This window comes from Strigops habroptila, chromosome 1 (assembly GCF_004027225.2).
Source record: "Strigops habroptila isolate Jane chromosome 1, bStrHab1.2.pri, whole genome shotgun sequence".
Classification (NCBI taxonomy): Eukaryota; Metazoa; Chordata; class Aves; order Psittaciformes; family Psittacidae; genus Strigops; species Strigops habroptila.
The window spans coordinates 18,397,877-18,420,551 of NC_044277.2; the positions used below are offsets into that span (position 1 = coordinate 18,397,877).

At 37.8% G+C, this 22,675-nt stretch overlaps 1 protein-coding gene across 1 annotated transcript in view; it reads left to right on the top strand.

Moving 5' to 3' along the window:
- The first annotated feature begins 9,051 nt into the window (after window positions 1-9,051).
- Window positions 9,052-22,675, top strand: part of ANGPT1 (angiopoietin 1) — a 179,374-nt gene continuing 165,750 nt past the window's right edge. Inside the window, exon 1 of the mRNA XM_030506240.1 lies at window positions 9,052-9,733. Within this exon, the coding sequence (XP_030362100.1) occupies window positions 9,437-9,733 (297 nt within the window). The 5' untranslated portion in view covers window positions 9,052-9,436. The remainder of the gene's footprint in view (window positions 9,734-22,675) is intronic.

Genomic DNA, 22,675 nt, shown 5'->3' on the forward strand with positions numbered 1-22,675 from the left:
ATCCAAAGAATGGGTTTTAATTATTACATGGGAAACATGGAGAAAGTTGCAGTTATAAAATACTTTATCTCCACATTCTGAGTTAGAAGACTACATCAAGGATGCTAGAAACAGAGTAGTGGTTTTGACATATTTTTTTCCTGAGAATTATACAACTTCTCAATGTCAAAGCATGGGATAAATCCCTAAAATACCAAGAATGATACCTTCCCAGGTCATGAGCTCAACACTTTCCCTAACAGCCAAGGTTAATATTTATCTATGCCCCATGGCAGTAATTTTTGAAGGTGTTGCTCTTGGGGATTAATTGCTGCTTCAAACGGGCAGTTAACAGTTTAAACAATATTTTTATTGGCATACACATTCAGTGTCTGCTAGTGTGCTGATGGGTTTATGATGATCAAAGTGAATTAAGAGTTCATCTTTTAGTTACACACTATTAAAGGCACTGGGCCATTTGAGTACCCTCGGTTAATATATGTGAGATGTACAGTCACTGGTGTACACAGAAAAAAATGTTCATTTTAAAATATTGTACTTTAGACTGTTTCTGTTCTATTTACATTTGGAAATGAAGCTCTTAGGCTACTGGTGCTCCAGTGACCTGGTGCTTGAGCACACATGCTCCTGAGGACACAGTCCGGGCTCAGTCCTGGCATGCCTTGCTGCTGTGATTCCATGGGACACTGCTCACAAACCATAGCTAGCCTCTTGCCTTGCTGCTATTTATTTGTGTTGTCTGACTTTTTGTTTCCTAAGTAGAAGTGGCACGTACAATTGGGAAGAAGCTGATTGGCTTCTTAAAATAATTTTGGCCAGTTGATAGAGGTTCCTAATTAGTTAACCACAAATTCTGGTCTTTTGGGGACACTGCCAGAATGGAGCACAGAACGTCAAGCCTCTGCCTCATACCCACATATGGAATGTGAAAACAGAAGCTGTTTGCAAAAAGAAAGAAGAGGTGTGGGTAGAAAAGTACACTATAAAAATATAACAGATATTTTATTTATAAACCACCCTCTTAAATAAGAAATAGTTGCAATTTTTAATTCCAGACTGTCTCTCTGTGCCTCTCCCTTTCAATGGCTACACTGCTCTTTACTTACCTCTGATACCTCAGATCCCTGGTAACTGATTCTGCCTTTTTCTCTGCTATATTTATCACCGAGAACCTAACTCCTAGCTGCTAGGAATAAATCAAAAAATAGTCTGAGTGTGAGGAAGCTGCCACGGTCCTGGAGACTGCAAGATTTTAGGTAGACCTAAGTCCAGTATGCTAGTGTCGCTATTGAATTATTCACAGAATCACAGAATGGTTTGGGTTGGAAAGGACCTTAAGATCACCTAGTTCCAACCCCGCTGCCATGGGCAGGGATGCCTCACACTAAACCATGTCGCCCAAGGCTCTGTCCAACCTGGCCTTGAACACTGCAGGGATGGAGCATTTACACTAAATTCAGTTAGTATTTTACTTAATTTCTGGAAATGTATGTAGTTATATGAATATGCAATCTATCTAGTACTGCTGGAGAGAGCACTTGAAATTCTGACTCTCCCTTTTAGAGAAAACAAACAAGATTTTGAAGACTTTTTTTGTCAAAAGCTGGTCTCAATCTGACCTATTATATGATCACTTAGCTGTGATGAGCTTGTATTTCCTGCAGTTTGAATTGAAATGCAATGTTATGTTGTTTTTCCCCAGGTTCTAGAAGAACACACCCTTTGTTTTTTTGGTTTTGTTCCATTTACTGAATTTTGTTAAAGTGTTTCCATTCAGCTGTGGCTTCCATAGCTTCCAAGCTAAGTCACCTATGCTATAGATCTTGGTATTAATCAATGTCAAAAATAGCTATATCATTCATGTTCTTCTCTCTGCTTCCGTTCTTACTATTTAGCCTCTCCAGAACAAGTACCAGGAAGGTGATCCTGAATGCTGGAAGACTGGGCTGCTTGCATTGTGTAATGTCGTTACTGTTGGCTGCTTCTGCTCTGGCTAGAGTCGGACTCTGGCCAAAAAGTTAAGCTAAGTTGGATGAACACTGAGAGTAGTCATGGAGTGGAGCGTGCCCATTCATAAAAAATACAGCAAGGGTGAGAATACAAAAAGCTGCAATACTGAGATTACTCAGTCTTGGGATGCTAGTTCATTTCTCATTTGGAATGAATTACGTTTCAGAAACATCATTGCCTTTGCTATGTTGTTCTTTTACCCAGACACCTAAGCTGTGGTTTTGAAGGTGAACTCAAACAAGAATAGCAATTCAAGCTCTTAATCCCATATATTCCCAGTCTAAAGCTATATTGAAAGCTAGGCATTTTACCCACGTAATTAACTACTAACTTGTACAGTTGAAAGATGGGTTTCATCCTTCTTTTGACTGAAAACAGAATATGTGTTATGATTGTTCCAGGAAAGCGATATTGCCAGATTTTTCACAGGAACTTGAAATTTGGAGATTCAGTGCATTCTCTGTAGCTTTTTCCTCTTTGTTGATTGGTGTATAGATTACACCTTTTCCAGGCCATATTTTTCAGTGCCTTCGATTTGTAGGTATTTTGCAAAAAGTATATAGAACTTCATTAGAGCACCAAAGAAACTCAAGATGAAAAGTTGATGTTCTTAGCTTTTACCACAGCATTATATCCGATAAAGTTTATTTCCTGTGCATTATTTAGCTAAGTCTATTCTATGAAAAGAATAAGTTTTTAGGAAAATCAGTCTTAATTAGTAAAAAGTATCTATAATTAAGGAAGTAGGACAGTGATAACTTAAATGCTATATTATTGCTACATATGGTTTAGCCAGATACCTGATAAATACTGAGAAGTGATTTGGATTTATGTCTTTTTCTATGTAGAGAAAATGAAGGAGATAGATAGTTTTACATTCTAATTTTTAATTAGGTCAGAAAGTAGGCAAGATGATTGACTTTCACGGTTGGCTGTTTAGAGTGTCATTCAGGTCAATGGGGAAGCTGGGTGACATGTCTTAACCAGCAGAATAAATCAGAGTACTCATTCATGTGTTGCTACCAATATATATGCTCCAAAATATGAGAGTCTAATTCCTATTTCTCTCCATATCAGGCAACAAAAGAATTTAAACCTAAGTCTCACCTCCAAATGCTCTGATAATCGTTGGCAGAGGCATCATTTCCCTCTTTGTTGCACCTGAGTTGAAAAGATCTACGCTACAGACAGGTGTCTGAAGAAAAGACTTTCTGATGAGGACAGGAAGATCGAGCTCACTGGAGGATGGTGCTCAGTAATGATGGGTAGGTCTCATATTTCTTCTACAGATAATGTAAAGGGGTTAGTCACTAATATTTGAGCTTTTGTGTCTCTAACCATTACCTATATACCGCTCCTCATGAACAAGTAGTTTAAGCACCTGATTCACAATTTTGTTTTCCATTAGGTAGGAAAGCTGTAGCCTTGCAGGACTTAACCCTTAAGATTCCAAAGGAGAGCTTTTAAGTTGCTAACCCACAGAGTTAGAATCATAGAATCATAGAATGGTTTGGGTTGGAAGGAACCTTAAAGATCATCTAGTTCCAACCCCACAGACATGGGCAGGGACACCTTCCACTAGACCAGGTTGCTCAAAGCCCCATCCAACCTGGCCTTGAATACTGCAAGGGATGCGGCATCCGCAGCTTCTCTGGGCAACCTGTGCCAGGGCCTCGCCACACTCGTAGTAAAGAATTTTTTCCTAATATCTAATCTAAATCTCCTCTCTGTCAGCTTAAAGCCATTCCCCCTTGTCCTGTCACTGTGTGCCCTTCTAAGAAGTCCCTCTCCAGATTTCTTGCAGGCCTCCTTTAGGTACTGGAAGCTGCTCTCAGGTCTCCCTGGAGCTTTCTCTTCTCCAGGCTGAACAAGCCCAACTGTCTCAGCCTGTCTTCATAGATGAGGTGCTCCAGTTGTCTGAGCATCTTTGTGGCATCCTTTGGACTCACTCGAGGAAATCCACAGCCCTCTTGTTTTGGGGGCCCCAGAGCTGAACAGAGTACTGCAACAAGGGTCTAACAAGACCTGTTGCTAGGTATTTAACTTTTACCAGTATTCAGAATAATAATTTTTATTTACACTTGACTGGGAGACTGAAATCTTTCCTTTCCCAGGCAAATCATACTATCATGGTTCCTGCCTTTGTAATCTGAAGAATAGATGTACATATTGCACAGTGCTTGGGGTTACATGTTCAATTAAGTCAGAAACTGAAGGTAACACACCAGTGGTTGTTTCTCTCCCGTACTTTTCCCTGGTGAGCAATAAGACCCAGGGACAGTCTGTAGAGCAAGTGTTCAACCAAACAACATTGCTTATAAATAATTTCCACAAAATTTCACTTTTAATGTAATTTGCAACAAAAGTCAACATTGTAATTTGCAACATTCACATGATAGGGATAAAAAGTTTGAATCCATATGGAATATCTTTCTCTTAAAAGCAGGCAGTTTTTTGGTTCTGTCTAGGATTTACACTGTTGTTTATCCTCTGATCAGCCATTTTAGATTAGGACATCTAATTTTATTATTTTCAAACAGAAATGTCATGCCCACTGTGTTCAGTTACTGTGCATTGTTCCTATTTAATAGGGTAGGAAGTTGATCTTTGAAAATGCCTCAAGTATCCTGAAAGTGTGAAAGTTAAAGACAAAATTTACCCTAGACAGAAAACAAAAGGATGCTTGGGGCATTCCTTCATTCCCCAGGGAATGAGAGCAAATTTAACTGAATTAATGTACATGTTTTTTCTTGCTTGAAGATTTGTTATGAATATAAGAACCACTTGATTTCCCCATGTTCTCAACAGCATGAAAATAAGTTTTCAGGAAGGACCTAGCTCTTGCAGCTGCCAACATGTTTGGAAAAAGTCTGATAAAGCTTTTTCCCAGAGAACCCTCACAGCCTCTGAGACAAAATTCAGACAGGTTGTACAACATAGCCAGTAGCTCAAACGTTTCTGTGGTAAACCACCACGTTCTTCCAAGAGCTGCTCCTTTTTGCCACTCTGTTAATGTTTCCAGCTGTTTACTTGTTCCCAGGTGTGAAATTGAATGCTAGGAGAGCTGGGAAGGGCTGCAGCATGAGTCAGTGCCCATCACCATATTCCTTTGAAGGAGGGATCTGGCAAGCAGCACTATGTGGAATCATACCTTAAATATGCACATGTAAATATACAAACTCCAGTCCTGAGGTGTAATTTATCTGAGATGACTCTTTGCTTGTTCCCAGGAGGGTAAGAAAAGAAAGCATAGGGTAGTATGTAGTAGTAGAAAGTGTTATGGCATGGTAAGTCTTTCCCTTCATCTCCTCTCAATACCATCTGGATTTTGTAGGGTCAGGCAAAAATTCTGCATCCCATTCTGCATCCCATTTACAATGGTAAATTCAGACTATCTCCACTGAAGTAAATGGAGCAGCATTAGCACAAAACCAATCAGACTTATGGGACTTCAGATCCCATTTTGTTCATTCAAATTTATATATTTAGAATTTAGAGGTTCTTTGGAATGTGCTACATTAAAAATAAACATTTTGTGTCCTACTGTACGGCATTTACCTGGAGATAGAAACCTGCTTCTTATACCTATACTTAGGGGCCATTCTGCAGTGACTTCCCTTATACACTGAGGAAGTTGAATTGGAGTAACTCCAGTAACAGTGTGTGACATGATGCAACCTTACTGCAGCTCATTGGCAGCAATAACACATATTGCAGCAGAAATGTAAAGAAACAGAAATAGATTCTGGTTTCCTAGAATTTGTGTTTGAACTCTGAGCACGCATATGGTTCTGTGACAAAAGCCATTAAACGATATTAATGCCAGATAGATGAGAACCGATATCATGTGAATGTAACTTTTACCTGGGTGTTGAATTCCCATTTATTTCACCTTGTAGGATTGATTACAATAGTGAGCTACAGTATTTTGTATAGCTACTAAATAAACTATGTTCGAGACTTTGCATGGTCTGGGAAGGAAGCCTCTGGATCCATCCCTTCCCTCTTACAGAAACGGAAGAATTCAGGGAATACAAAACTAGTCATTGTGCTGGAGGAAGTGGTCTTAGGAAAATAAAGAGTCTTTTAAATACATCCATGTCCCCACTCAGTTTCTGGCTGAGCCACTGGTTTTCTGTGCAATCCTGGACAAATAATTTTGATGATAACTATAATATATAATGTAGGATCCTGCAGAAATACCCACAGTGACTTTGGCTGAACTTTGAGAACTATTTTTTGCCTCACCTCACTGAAATTTTCAGGTCAAATAGCTGGGGCAGGTCACATAGATCATGTAGTACTGGAATGGTAAACTGTACATTTATCTAGTTGAGTAGAAGACACCAAGCCATTGACACTTTAGGGGCAAAATGTTTTTCTGTATTTGTTGTTGCACGTCTGCCTGTGAATGCACAGAACCATGAGTGTTCCAGGGAGGACTGTGAAGTGAACCTGGCCTGGCTGGTTTGATGTCCTCATCAGAAAGACTTTGCAGTGTGTTGGGGAAACAGCAAGTTGACCTTGGTGGTCCCTGTGTTACAGGATTGAGAGTGTCTGTGCTTCTAGTTGGGGACCCTGGTGGCCAGCTCCAGCTGAGGTGTCAGCAAGAGCAGCCCCAAAGATTGGTGAATTCCAGTGCAGCCAACAGAGCTGCTGCCATTTCAAGAATCGCTCTGGGTCCTTGCAAAGATTTAAGTGCATCCCAGCACAATTCATGAGCCCCTTTCTGTGCCTCCCCTTGGGCTAGAAGGGCTGCAAACTGGGAGTGACAGAATGGCTCTTGGGCTCCTCCGGGGACTCCTGCTATCCTTTCCTTGCCTCCGTGTGAGACCCCATGTGTTTGGACACAGAAGGTGTCTCAGCTGTGCTAGTCATAGCACCCAGATGTAGACAGTAAGTCTACATCTGTGTAAGTGTGTATGTGTGGAGAACTTGGTTCTCTCTAGTAAGGAAACCTTGCTAGTGTTGTGTACTGGTAGGAGATGCTCTGACTGCTACATGGCTCTGCAACATCTCCCCACTGTGGCTATGACCTGATCACTGTGCTGCCCGTGATCCACTAGTTTGGGGCCTGGGGTCAGGGGTCTTGCTTTGAGAGGCAGGTGCTGTAGCAGTGAACTAAGCTGGAGACATGAGCAAATGCAAAAGATGCCTGACAGCTCTGCACTTCTTGAAGGTTCTTGTGTCAGTAAGAGGGGGACAAAGGGGAAGGAGAAGTCACTTCGAGCCAGTGGGAAGGGGCCATGCAATGGCTACAAAGTGAGCCTGCTCTTCTGTGAAGTCTTTTCTCATCTGAAAAACATCATTTTTAAGTTTACAATCTCACTTTTCCATGCTGGCATGTGAATAAGTCTGTTGTTTAAATACTCTGCAGAAAATGAATGCGACATTTGTGTAATATGTGGCATTTTAAAATGTGGCCTAGATATTTAGGAAGCCTTTGTACACCCACCTTTACTACCCTCCTTTTATCTGCTCTGAGGCCTTTTCATAAAGTTCTCCTTCTTCTTAAAAAAAAAACAAAAAAAAAATGTATGTATTGTTCCCATGTTTGTGCTCTGGTGTTTTTGCTTTGTCTCATAGGCAATAGCTTTTTTTATGCTAACCCTTCAGCTGAGTGTCTGATCCTGCAATTTTTTTCCTGACTGAAGCTTTCTGATCTTATATGAATAAACATCTTGCAATTACATTTCACAATAATTGCAAACACTGTGCAATAAAACGACAGCAGAATTAGTTCTTATAATGGTGGAAAATTATAAGAAATGATATATGAAAGCAAGAAAACAAGGTCTAAGAAGTTAGTCTTTGGAGGCAGAAAAAGAAAAAGCAGAGCGCAAAGATGGGCCGAACAGTTCAGATATAGAAGGATATTCTGATTTTTCTAAAAACAACCGTAACATTGATGCTTTGCTCTTTGCTTTGTATTCTTTCCTTTTTTCTCTCTCTCTATGTTGGACATACAGACATTTCAAAGCAAAGTAAGACTTTCTCATTTCTCTATATTATTTTAAGGGATATTTCTTGTTAGTCCAAATGCAGTGGTTTCTTTCCAGATGCAAAATGAAAAGCCTTCACCCCCAATTTTGAGTAGGCATCACTTACTCAGGAGCAGGTCATATGCCTGGCTAAATAGTCCAAGCAATTCTTTTAGAATAAGTATGTAGAGCAGGAACTCAGATCCAAATTTCTCTGAATTTCAGGAATATTCAAATCCTGTTTCTAACTAACTGGTGCATTTTTTTTATTTGTCTCTAGCAAATACCAAAGGCATTATTTAAGTATAAGACAGTTTGTTAAATAGTTACCACAATCTTTCTTTAAGCATGTTGCCCTTAAGAAAGTTTCTACGTACGGTAAGGGGTGCCTGTATAGCCCAGACAGACTTGCAAACTGGAGGAAGTGTTTTGAATGTAATAACTATGCAGTAGTACAGAAGACAATCTGGAATAGTTCAGCCACCGTCCCTCACTGTTTTATAATCAGTTACCTTAGTTTAGATGCCAAACATAGAAAATTATTATCCTTCTGAACTGCCGTTTCCCATTACTATTTGGCAGCCTTAATTTCACTATATGCTGAAAAAAACCTTCTCTGTGAACTCTGCTAAAGAAACACAATTGTCTTAGAAAAGTAGCTAAAGCATGTGAGGGTTAAAAGTAACTTTTTTCCCATAAGCGTCATTCGCCTGACATAGAATTCTTTAATAGATACAGAGCAGTGCAGAACTGAAAGTATTTTTAATTTCAGCGCTTTGTATATTTGCAGAGGAATTACAACAAACTTCTACACTTTATCTACATTTTAATAGGTCAGTGTGAACATATGAAGTGTATTAAGGTGGACTGCCTTCCTTATTAAACTTACATGAATTTGTCAAAAGCCCTTAGCAGTTGTATGCAATAGGGGCTGGAAAGCCATGCGTGATTGAGGTCATGCATCCAGCCAGTTTGTAAGATGATCCCTCTGTACGGAGCCATCAGCCATCCCTAGCATAGGGGCGCACTCATACACACATTCCTGTCAAGTCATCTTGTGAAAGGCTGCTTGCTTCCAGCTTGGCTTGAAAGTGCAACCTTAATAAAACTCACTGAAGCCTGAGAGAAAATAGCAGTTCTGCAGCAGATAGTGTAGGGGAAAGAGACTGGGATATGCATATGCAGCTGACTAAAGCAGGCTACATGCTGGACTGTAACAGAGAGGAAACAATAAATCTTAACTACTACGCAATAAATATTCCCAATTTTAACTAAGGAAGCTATCCTCACAGTGAAATTAAAAAAACAACAATTTATCCAAGCTTGATTACTAAAGTGCTCTTCTCTAGTCCTTTTTTCAAAGACTTTAAGGGAAATTAAGAACAAATTTAAAGAAAGAGGAAGAAAAGGTTTTTGTTAAAGTAGGAAACGAAAGTAATAATAACATGTCAGTTATCCTTTCTTTTGCTTTCCTGGCAGCAATTCTTCCTCATATAGGCTGTAATAACCAGCGTCGGGGTCCAGAAGCCAGTGGGAGAAGATTTAACCGGATTCAGCATGGGCAGTGCACCTACACTTTCATTCTGCCAGAACAGGACGGGAACTGTCGTGAAAGCACGACAGACCAGTACAACACAAATGCTCTTCAGAGGGATGCTCCTCATGTGGAACAGGATTTCCCTTCCCAGAAGCTGCAACATCTGGAACATGTGATGGAAAATTACACTCAGTGGCTGCAAAAAGTAAGTGTTTCTTTTTTTCATTTCTCATTAAATAGATTTTTTTGATGACCCTTATGCTGTTCAAAGGTTTCATTAGTTTCTATGAGAACTGAGGTAATAAGGATTGACCTAGTTCGTGGCTGTGTAGGGGAGAAATGTTTCAGTCAAAGTGCACCATTCTTGGTGACATTGCTTTTGGGAGCAGAGTTTTCCTTATGTTATGAAAGATGCAACTTCTTGAAGTTTTATCTCAAGAGACCATGGATGTTTGTAAGCCAGAGAACACAAAAATCCTCCAGAGACTCTAATAACAGAACTTCCTAAGTATTCCTATAATATCTCTTACAGTTCACAGCGTCAGATCACACTCCATGCAGGATACCTGCTATTCTGACAGCAAAAGGGAGCATTTAAAAAAATCAGCATTTAAAGGCACTAGGTTAAGAACATCATTGTTCCTCCATAAATAGATCTACATAAATTGCTTTACACAGCTAATTGCTGGAAAGAAAGAAGGAAGTATATAGGCATTCACAGTCCTAAAACATCACAGTAAAACTTTTTAACTGTGTAGATTACACTGGACTTCAAACAGCCTGTTTTAATTTGTGTGTATATGTGCATTCTTTCATAGAAAGGGGAAAATGGGTTTGAAGGTGTTTCAGTAACTTAGCAGAAGTACTTATTTTTAAGAATTTGTGCAGTAGTTCTAATCTTCTAATGAACTTTTCAGTATTTTTTGCATGAGCTGAAGTTTGGGCTTGAGAAGACTTAAATAAGTGAATAATTTCACTCATATGAGCAGTCCCATTCACCTTAACAGGATTACTCACTTGTGTAAAATTACATACCTTACAGGATCTTTTCAATGCCTTGGTAATGAAAATGCCTTGGGATAGCTGACCAGTAAAAATAAATAAACAGTCTCTGTATATAGTTATTTGTAATATTCCAATACTCACCCTGTCATTTCGACCTGGTGAAACTTAGAAAATTAAGCAATTGAGTGATGTAACTAGTTGTGTAAGATGGCACAAGAAAACTGCTGTATGTGCCATTTGAGAGATACATTCTTTTACACAAGTTCATACTAAGAATGAGCATCAATAAAAATCTACTGAAGACTTTACTATGTGAGCTAAAACTTCCTATTAGCATAGTTAGTTACCTGTCTCAGTCACAAGTTTTGTTTCATCCAGGTGGTATACAAGACAGAAATATGTTAAAAAGCATATACAGTCATCCCCATCCCCCTAACCCTCCTAAAGTCTTTAAAGAGGATTTCCTCATCTCTTGGTAAATTAATTATGCTCTTTGCATATCTGGCTCTAGCAAAAGAGAAAAGACCCTGTCAGTAAACATGTAACTATAAAACAAAATATAACCAAGCATTTATTTTTTAGACTACTTTCCCTTTTTTTTTTTTTTTAATATCTTAGTCTGCTTTGGGGAATATAATGCTGGAAATGAGGGGATTAAGAAAAGATTTTACTATATGTTGGGAAACTGAGGCAAGCACTAAAAAGAGGAAAGTTATTATCTGTGTTTATTTTACTTGAGCAAAGTGCCTGCTGAATCATGCTTCTAAGACTTCACTTATTCCGTGTTTGTCCACTAGAGACTGAACTAAGATCACTGTTTCACTGTGAACTGAACATGAAGAAATATGAGTCTCTGGAGTGTGAATGTCTGAGTTAGGGTTAGTCCTCTCACACTTCGAAGGGAAGTGATTAAGCAGGTAGGAAGCCCAATGAAAGGGGTTTATATTTGAGGACTGTTTTTTCTGCAGTGATTGTAAAACTGGCTATGGGCAGAACTATCCCCCCTCCTCCTTTCCTTCCCAGCCCCCAAACCTCTGCTCCCAGGGGTTTACATAAAACTGGGATTGTGCGCATATCCCCATGTGTCAGTTTTCCCTGGAATGAAAGGACCCATTTCTCTGTGCGACGGAGTATGGCTCACTCTGAACAAACGAGGCTGATGCAGGTCCATTATAACATCTCTGAATACTGAATTTGCTTTGTTTCTGTTACCATTACAAAGCATCTCAGCCATAACTCATTTCCTTTCAAAACAAGCATAATGCTGAAGTGCAATGAATATATTATGTAGATAACTGGCATATCATTTTTATACTCTGCATTTATTTCTCCCCCTAGATTTTTTATATCAGATGTAACTGCTGCTACGCTAAACAGTATTTTACAATTGCACCTGCAATGAACAAAGTAAAGAATAATTTATGGTTATAGGTCTATGACTGGAAATGAATAGCTAGAATAAGAAATAATGTTTAAGAATTTGAGATGTATTCTGACTTACATAATAGAAAGATCTTTATTACTTCAGGTTATATGTATAACTTTCATTAAAATTGTCCATAGGCTGTGTTTGGCAAAGTGAATTGTTTTCTCAGCACAAATGCTAGCCTGCAATATTGAAAGACTATTTATTAAGAAAGTTTGGAAGAACCACGGTTTGCTTAACTCTGTAATATCTTAAATTTAAAATGGTTTTCTTTGATATCTAGACTAGCAGATTTCTAGGAGCAAAGCAAGTATCAAATTCAAATAAGAACGCAAGCCTGAGTGTAAATAAAAATGTGCTTGCCTGGGGAGCCAATTACTGGCAATTAAGTCCCAGCCTTGTCCATTGACATTTGCATACCTATAGTCAGCGTAACAGGGCTTGGTTGGCAAATCAGGGACCCAGCAAAATGCTCTGCACAGAAACTATTCTGAAGAAGATGACTTGGTAAACATTTTTAGAGATTTTCCTAGAACTGTTTATTTTAATACCGGATAACTTTCCCCATTGTTTAAGCTTGGGTTTCATTTCTGCAATATGTTTATACTAATAATTCAAAACAAACAGTTCATCACATTCTCCTTCTTGCAGTAACTGACTGTCACACGTGATACTGTTTGGTATTTAATTGCAGTGTCTAAGTATTGCCAAAGAGGAGTTACATGAAATGTTATCAATCATCATATCTTGCTTGGGAACTTTCTGTTAGTCAGCTTGCTGAACTCAAGGTATTGATGGACTCAGTATACATTCAGGATAGCTGTACAGATAAGTGTTTCACATACTTATCCCTCAGTCCAAATGCTAGAAATAATTGTTATTACAGTAATGAGTTTTACATGATCTACTCTTTCTTCTTTCCTAATCATCACCTAGGCAGAATACTATAAAAGTTTAAAATTAATACTTAATAACAATATACAATAAGAAGCTAACACTGCTGTACAAGTTTGAGTTGAAAGTGTACCACAACTATTCTGTCAGCCAGATTCCAAACTTAGAATTTTTAGATTTTAATTTTTTTTTTCCTTTTCTCTATAAATATTCATGGCATCACTACAGTTAAACCAAATAAAGAAGTTTCCACTCACTTCCCTTTGCCTTCAAAGTGCCTATGCTTTCACCGGCTATAACAGAACTATAAAATGATGAGCTAGTTTCAGTCTTTAAAGAAAGAAATTACAAGCAACTTTTTCTGGGGTATCTGTAGTCATTTGATAGTGCACTTTAAATTTTATTCTTACCATTGTTTCGATAAATTATTTGTCTATGGCATTCTTTGTGCTCTCTGTTGACTTCCTTATTTTACAGAAGTAAGATCACAAGTGCTCACTTTGGTTTTAAACATGTAAGGAATCTAGGTTTAAAAGGGGACCAATTATTATATAGAAGAAAGTGGCTTTTGGAAAGACTACTGATGTCTGTCACTGCATGCTGTGGCTCCAGCGAAAGTCTGAAATAATAATAATATGCTTATGTGTGTGGATTGTACCTTGGATTTTATATTGTTTGCTGAAGATGGGAAAATTCCTTATACGTCACTCTTGCTGTGAAGCTGTGTGTAAGTGTGACAGAGCCTGCCCTGAAGAGGACAGATACAGAGCTGTCATAATATCCTATGAGGCACATTTATATTAATACAAAGATGGAGGTGGCCATAGTGCGTGTAAAATTTTGTCACATTAAGAAACCAATCTTCCCTAGTTGAACGAATACAAGAAATAGTAAAAATTTTATTTATGGTTATGTCTCTGGGCATTTTGCAATGTAACATGTGGCCTTAGAGTCCACATAACTTTTCGATGTTAAGTGCAACCAGGAGATCCATGATGAACTCCTGTTCATTTTCCCAAATAAAAGCAGATAATTAGATTTGGAATCTACCATTCTTCTTGTGCCTGTATTACTGACAGGGCTGTGTAAGGAATGGCTTTTCAGTAAATCTTTCCTTTTTCAAGGTGGACCAGGGCTAAAAGGAAACAGTGAGAATGTTTCATCCAAAACTGGCCAGTAGCCTCCTATTTGGCATCCAGGTTGAACCCGGATTTCTTGTCTAGACCCAGAGGCTGTTTACTATTTTAGGTATTCGGTTTTGCCTTGGAGTCAATGAATTCTCATATCCAAAACAGAGCCTCATCCTAGTGACCTTTGAAGTGCAGTTCCCACAAACAAGCTGTGAAACAAATGGTGAGATTCAAATTAGTGGGATTAGTTGTATATTATGTACTACTCAATGATTAAGTATATAAAAATGGAATTTAAGGAGCAAAAATACGTTCATGGAAACAAACTGGTTCTAAGAAAATTCACGTTTGAGTGTAAAACCAAAATTGCTTATTTACATCCAAAAAATCTCTTGGCTAATAATATGCCTGCATTTCAAAGCTTTATTAATCAAATATCTGAAGTCCTTGGGATAATTTGAAGTACCCACAAGAAATAATTTGAAGTACCCACAAGAAAGAGGCAAGACTTCAAATGTGGAAATGTCTGAAAGCATTACATTATTGGGGGATAACCAATTTGGCAATGTTGTGGGGGGGGGTTCAAGAAGCAGAAGGGCAGTCTCACATGTGCCACATTTGGCAGCAAATTACTTAAAAAAAAAGTATTTCCCAAGCTTGGTCAGAAGGCTTTATCATAACGTGCAGTAGAACCTGAATATGTTTGTTTCCAGTGATGACAGCTGTAATTAGGAACTTTCTGGTAACAATAAAATATTACATTTATTAGTCATCAGAACTGTCCAACCAATGTGTCCACTGGGAGATCTCATTTAGAGCACTGAGAGCTTTTCTAAATGAAACTGATCTAAAGTAAATTGTGTGTCATTTTGAGGGTGCTGAGAATTCATTGTTCCCATTCCCTTCTGTGGTTTGGAAGCAATCTCTGCTTCACAGAGCTGGGTGCCTCGGGGGAAAAAAAGAGAAAAAAAGAAAAGAAAAAAAAGAAAGACAGCCCATGTGGGAAAAGTGTAGATCTGGGTATCTTAGGTCTGCATCATCCAACCCAAACTTCTGGTCAAAACCCAGAGATACTCAAGATAGGTTTTTCTTTGCTGTGGGGAATCTCTCAGTGCTGTGTCAAGAGACAGTAGCAAGCCCAATGGAAGAGCCAGCCATTTGAACTCTCTTGTGGAAGTCCCTGCTTCTCTTCATTGACTCCAGGGAAATCCTGAGCAGCTCGCATCCTGATTTAAATGCCTCAGTTAAATGGGATAGATTTAAGCTTTACTTCTATCCATGGCTGTAGCACAGACTTCCCTTGTGACTGCAAGGAAATTGTAAAGTTTAAGTATTTCAGTTTCTCTTTTCTAACACAGTTATAGTACTACTACCTAATTTCACAAGGCTGTTGGGAGGCTTAATATGTTATTTTTTTGTGTTGCTTTTGGAGTCTTTCTAGTGGAAGACATTTTGTGCTATTAAGAGTTTACGAATTATAGTAATACTTTCAATGTTTACAGAAAATGGAGCAAGATTGAAAAATTTTTGGGAGAAAATTAGTTTTAAAATTAGCAACTACGATAATTTATAAAAAATAAGCAGATAAATACAATGAATGTGAATCTATAGTGCTAAGTATATTTTGCAGGTTGCAGTTGAGTAAATTGGTTATATATGTCCTTTTAACAGCGAGAATGGTCCTCATTCTTGCAGTATTCTTCAAACGCATTGAGCGTCTGCTGCTCCAAACTGTATTCATCTAAGATGAATAGGACTGTGTCTTAGTCTTGTATGGGTTCTCAGGATGACCAGTGAAGGATGGCTAGTTTTTCAAAGCTATTGTTACCAGCAATTTCGAATAAACTTGTCATTATCAAAACTGAACTCACAAGATTTATTAGAAAGTGAAGATACTTAACAACCTGCTTGTATTCATCTCAATTTATGGTTCAGCTTAGTTCAGTCCTCTTCTCTGTATTTGCAAGATGATGCAAACAATGATGAGGTAGTAAATGAAGACCTTCTAGAACCAGTATCATGGTTTTAGCTGTGCTGTGAACCTCATCATCAACACCAGCAGCTCAAGTGTCTTAAATAAACAGCCCTGGTGTAAATGTCTTCCCAGTAGCATAAAGATTTCCTCTCTTGTTAAAGGGTTGTAGTTTGATCAGGAAAAGGAAATTGAAATAGTTTCATATTTAATAGAAGGGTTCTTTTTCTTATGAAACAAGCATACTTTAACAGAAGGTTATTCTTGTGTAGCTGTGCGTATTTTAGACAGTGTTATGAAACACCAAAGCGGTGAATATTCACTTGGAAGGGTAACTTAGAAATGCCATAAATTGTTGAACATATGCACTACATTCCTTTTAATGTTCCTGCGCAAAAATCAAGCTTTGCTTTTCATTACCTTAGTTAGGAATCAGGTTAATCTAAAACATTGTTAGTCACTCTGAAGCTGGGATAAGATGTCTATCCAGGGACTTGCACCAGTTTAATTATCCCTACTTAAAACTTATGCTAGTCAAACTAGCACAACTTCCTTGTCTAAACAAGACTAACACTAGGGCTACGGTCAACACTGAACAAATATGTGGGTACAGACAGTCAAAGCAAAATAGGTATAGGGTCAGCTGGAAAGATGTTCAAGTTGCACTATTCTACATTTCCAAAAATGTTTTGCTTTCAGAATTTAATCAAACCAACCAACCAACCAAACAATAAAAATGGATTAAGATAATTTTATAGTCCCTCAGAGAAAGCTGTATAGAAAATCAGAGTCACATGATTGAAAGAAATTTCTTATACTGCCTTGACTAGCTTCTAGGAGCAGAAATAAAAAGAAGAAAAAGAAAAGGGTAATAGAGAACTATGCTTGTTTTGCGGTGGAATAGTTGAGTCTTTAGCAAAGGTACTTTAAAAGTCTGTTGTATGTTAGTACATGGTCAGTCATATGATCTGTATTACTATTCCTGACTTAAAAGAGAGAGAAATAGGCTGAAAGTGCAGTTATGGTCTTGCTCTTGGGAAATCTGGGTTGAAGATCCCTGAATGAAAAATAGCTGATGAAGAATTCTGCAAGAAGTCTGCAGAATTCCTTTCCCTTGGACATCTCAGCCTGGTGTATGAGTGTGTGCACACGTATATACACATGCACATACACTCAGGTAGGCATTTAGATTTTTGGAGTGTTTGGTGTAACGTGTGCTAAAATCTGTTTTGAAGTGTTGTGGCTTAAATCCATTCTTATATTTTATAACTACTTACCTGCTGTCAATCTGCTGTTCTAGAATTGACCTGTTGGCTCAAAAAAAATAGAACAGTTGGTAGCAAGATGAAATCTTGTGTATTGCACATGCATTAATTCTCTCTGAACGAGTCTCCGTGCTGTGTTGCTGATAAATTATAAGTGTGTTTTTGCTTTTGTCCTTTCCAGAATGTATATGAAGCAAGAATTTTCATATATTCTGGAAAAAATATTGGACCTTTGTACATGCCATGTTTCTGTCCTTACATGTGCATATGTTGCAAAACAAACCTGATTACTCTTTGTGCATGCACAGCATCTGCTTCTTCATAGGACTTGGCATAAATGTATGTTATAATTTTTCATCAGGTCTTCTGGGAATTTTTTTTTTTTGTTGGAGTAAATTCTTGCCATTTGTCATGTTTTTGCTAGTTGTCTTGTTACAAATAATGCACCAGACCCTTCTGCAGTAGGAATGTATGAGAACAACCAAAATCCACTTGTTCCAGTTGGCAGAATTCCCTTCTGACTCTGTTCTGCCTGAGGATTTTGATCCTGGCATTCTTTCTTCTCCCTCCGTACCAAGCAGGCAAATAAGCTTGAGAGATTACCCTAGAGATAGGATAGGCTCTTAGCATTCCTGCCAGGAAATTAAGGCAAGACTAGAGAACTGTGGGAGAAAACTGGGAGTATGAGCAGAAGACCTTAGAAGGTAATTTGTCTCTTTTTGACAGCATGTCTTCTTTCACACTGCAGCATAGATGATCAGATTGGTGCTAATCAATTTTGAATCTAAAAACTATTTCTGCTGCAGGCTGGTATGCAATTTATAGACTGATCCTGCCTTCTTTCATATCTGAACTTCCTTTAAAGGCTTTCTGTGTGCAAGAAGGTTTTCTTGAAAGATTCTATCTACGTTACAAAACTTGTCTTTTAGGGATAACACTGTTTAGCAGGCCAGGCTTTCAGTTTCCTCATCTGTGATCCACACCAGCCTAAACCTGCAGAGGGAACTTGCAAGGTTTCAAAGAGAAAAACACTGGTGCCTACCCACTATTTTAAATATTATAACCAACTTTCAGTCATTATCAAAGATTCTCCGGACTTCAAAGTGGGGTTCTTACTTCCTGACTGTACATGAAAAAAAATCTGATTCTCAATGTGTAAATTTATTATTTTGAAATGTGTTTTAATATTTGACCATTAATACACTCCAAATCCACAGAACACATTTTAAATACCCACAAAAATGAAAGGAAAAGTCCTAGTGCAATCTCTAGAGATGCTTTTACATTTATCTTCAGGTCTGTCATAGATTTGCCTGCCTTTTGAATCATATTATTCATGAATGCTTTAAAGTTGTCAGCCTATGGTTATCAACATTTATTTTTCTTTCTGAATATCTTGTCTGCAAATATGGTTTTGCACAGTGGAGATTTAGGAAAAAATAATGTAGTTGTTAAATGATGATTTTGTAATTTTTTTTCTAAGCATTGTATTGAATGTATTTTCAATTTGGATGAAACCACCTATGGATCTAGTTAAATGTGCTGATTTTCACTTTCATATGTTCGACTTTGAACAGCTTTAGCAATAATTATCTTCTACGAGTTTTAGTTCTCATGCAGAAGTCTTTTGCAGGAAAAAGAATCATGTTAAATAAACCTCTTCCTTTAAACTCTCCCATCAGGTCAGTGTGTGGGTAAAGTGAGGGTGAATAATAGGGTCATTTACATGCCTTTCTCTTCTCTTTTCTGAGTCATGCATTTATGTCTCAAGAAGGCAAGCATCTTTAGATAATTATCTCACTATCACTATCAGAGCACTAGTTCTAAAATCCTAATATTTTATATGAAAAACCTCTTTAAAAATGACCTGATATTTCTGAAATCTCATAGAAACACTTTATATACAACCTGGTTCTCTGAAGTCTCCTCCAACACCAAAGGACTCAGTGAAAACTGCTGCAGCCTTTGAAAATTGGGCATTCATACATAGATAAAAGTTGCTGAAATGAGGATTTAGGATCACTGCCATTATCATTTAAGTATTAAGTGTATTTATTTGTGTCACAGTTAAATATTTACCCTCTACAGCCTTAATTCATCAGGAAATTCCTGTGGCCTTCTAGGCCACATCAGCAAGTCAACACAGTAACAGGCAGCCCCCAAACCATGATGCCTTTCGTGCAGTGCCTGGAATTTTGAAGAGCTGCTTAAAGGGAAAATTGCTCAAAGAGGTGACCTAATCTCTTCCTGAATGATCTATTCCCCTTTGTTCCTTGGCTAAAACTTCTTACTTCACTCTGTGTGTGACTTACCATAGTAGAGATAAATGGTGAAGGGTCACCTATCTTTCATTTCTATCCTGTTAATAGGAAAGGCCATCAATGCTGTGCTAGAAAGTTTTTCTGTGTTACTAGATTTGTGTGGAGGAGATATGGACTGCAAAATTCTTTATCACTTTAGCCTGTTAACTACAGAGTTGATGGTTAAGATTGTTTCCCTTCACATTTTTCTTGAATGATCCAGTTTGATCTCTTGGCTTTTCCAAGAATTCTGGCTGATGCAATAAATATCCTTTTGTATATTCCTCTGACATGGTTCACCTCCATGACATCATCCAGTTCAACTGTTATGACCTCTGCCTTCATGTCAGTTGTTAAAGAACTACTTGTACCTGTCACAATACCAGAGTTTTATGCCAGGAATCATAAGAAGACAACTGTATTTGCAGAGGCACACAAGGCAAAAGGAGTTCTCCAAGTGCCAAAAAGTTATCATTAAAAGTGAAGGATGATTACAGCAGAATGAATTCAATAATCATTGGTAAAAGATAAATTTTTACAGTTTGATCTGCTTGATGAGCCATTTTACCAGTTGTTGTACAAAGATTTAACACATAGCTCTGCAACTGAGAAGTATCTAGTTGAATGAGTGATTTCAAATCTTTATTAGCTAATTTTTGTTGAGAAAGATGGTGTGTTTCACACTTCCTGAAACCATAGTATTAGTTGAGTTTCTGCATCTCACCTCACTGGCAAAATGGTTGCACATCCTTGCATGCTTACATACTCCGCTCTGAAGACACCATGTAATGCCTGCATAAACTATGTGAAATATCTGTGACGAATTTGTGAGTTGGGTAAACTGTAAATGCAATAACAATATAGGTAGCTTCCTCAAGTGTTTTTTTATGATTTTTAATTCCATAAGATAGTTACAGGACAGGCAACTCCAAAGGAAACTGAAGGTGAGTTTGTAACTGTGGACTATTGTCTCTTGGAAAGAGTCATTTCAGACAAAGTGTAAGGAAGCTGGAGAAAGATTGGAAAAGCTAAATATAAGGTAGGAGGTGGGGGTGGTGCTTCAGAGCAAGAAGTCTGTCTATTTGAGGTTGATAGAGGATTTTCATTAAAAGTCTGACAGGAAGGGTGAAAGTTGCCTTTGTAATCCATAAATTTGTGTGCTGCACAAGGTATCAACATGCCGCTAAAGCATATGCAATAAGATAACTTGTTCTGCAGTGACAGAAAAGTCTGAAAAATTACTCTGCTGTGCAGCAGAGCGTTCAGTAAAATACCCTGAAACAATGTAGCTGTAAACCATTTATGAGCTGTTTGGCCCTATGAAGATCGTAATACTATATATTTCAGTAGTACTACAGTCTGCTGAATTAAAACTCATCACAGTTGAGGAAGATTTTATATTAAATGAGACTGTTTCATTGTTATAAAAAAAAAAATCCACAGTTTGGTTTTTTTTTCTTAAATTTAAGAATACAGGAGTGAGGCAGAAAGATGCTCAGCAGCATGTTTTAATGAGGAAACCATAAATTCTCCACATTTTACTGCCTATTAAAGTATCTGAAACACAGACAACCCCCAGCTGGAATGCTGAGTAGAACCAGAATGCGATGTGTGGCAGTGCAGGTAACCAACATGCCACTCTTACCAGAAATCCTCTTGCAACTGTCAGTGACAATCTCAAAAGTAATATTGCATTCGCTGCATATACCAGACCATTAAGTGAAGAAACAATTTACTAGCATCAAGCAAGTACCATGTAGAGTCTGTGATGAGCTAGAGCTCAGAAATTCTAGGAAGGCATTTGCCCAAACTTGCCAACTTCGGATTTGCAAGATCTAAGGACTTGACCCTGAAAGTGCCAAGTGTTCTGAGTTGATGATACTCAGAACATATAGCACATGACATGCTTTACCCCTATAAATGAAATTTTTTTTCTTTCAAGGTGGAGGGTGTTATCACAAGCATATAGCTGCTTTTCAATAGACTTCAACAGGAGGTAAAACTGAGTGGAAATTGCTCTGGTACTCTAGAGCACACAACCTATTTTATACTTTGGATAAATAGATGAAAATGGGAAGTCCAGAGAATTCCAATAGAAGCCCTGCTGTAGAGAACAATGTCAAAACAATTCAAAGCATCAAAAATGAATTCTAATTCCTTGCACAGTTCACCTACAGGATCATATGGCCCTAGATACCTTTTTTTTTGCCATCCATGATAACCATTATGACACATGCTGTACTGGCCACCAGTAAGACTTACAAATATATAATAATATTTAATTATTGTTATGTATACAGTGAGTGAATAAATTATGTATTTAAGTGTTTATACAGTGTATTTATATATTGACTTTTAAAGTGCAATTGATGTATCAGCATTAAAAATAGTTATAAAATTAAACATAGACAGAAATAAAAGAATTTGTCTGGAATTCAGGTTCTTAAAGCTAGGATTACTGATTGTATTTCTTTAGTGCTAAGCCAGTAAGCCAAAAACAGTAGCAATTGCTACCTTCTACCTTAATGCCTCCCAGTGCTCACCACAAAAAAAAAACTGCATTGTGAACCCTAGGAGGAAAAAAAAAAAAGTTTCCTTTATCCAGGATTTAACACTCCTACACATCTTGGAAACATCTACTAATTTGGCCACTGACCCCCTGGGGTATTTCCTAGAAGCAGAATTGAGCAAGACTGAAAATATTTTTGTTGCACTGTTATGGACATGAAGATACAGCATGAATTCTCAATTTGTAAAAAATAAACCAAGTGTGACATCTTTTTCCTTTTCATGCATTTTTAAAGACTACTTCAACATTTTCATTCATTATGTTGTTGACAAAATCATGCAGAGCTACTGAAATTGCAATCAAAAACTCTTTGGTCTTTTGTCACTAAAATTCACTTTTTTTTTTTTTCCCCTCTGGACTGTAACTCACCATGATGGAACACCGGAAATGTGCTTTAGGGTAAATTTCCCATTTTCATTCCTCTTAGGTTTCAAGATGGCACCTCAGTCAGTGTTAGTTTTGTCAGTGTAGTTTTGAACACTATCATTTTCACTTCTATTGTAAAATACTTCTAAAAGGCTTTAAGCTAGGTCCACCAAGATTATTTTTAGAATACTATTCATAATGGAATACAAGCTTTTTATTG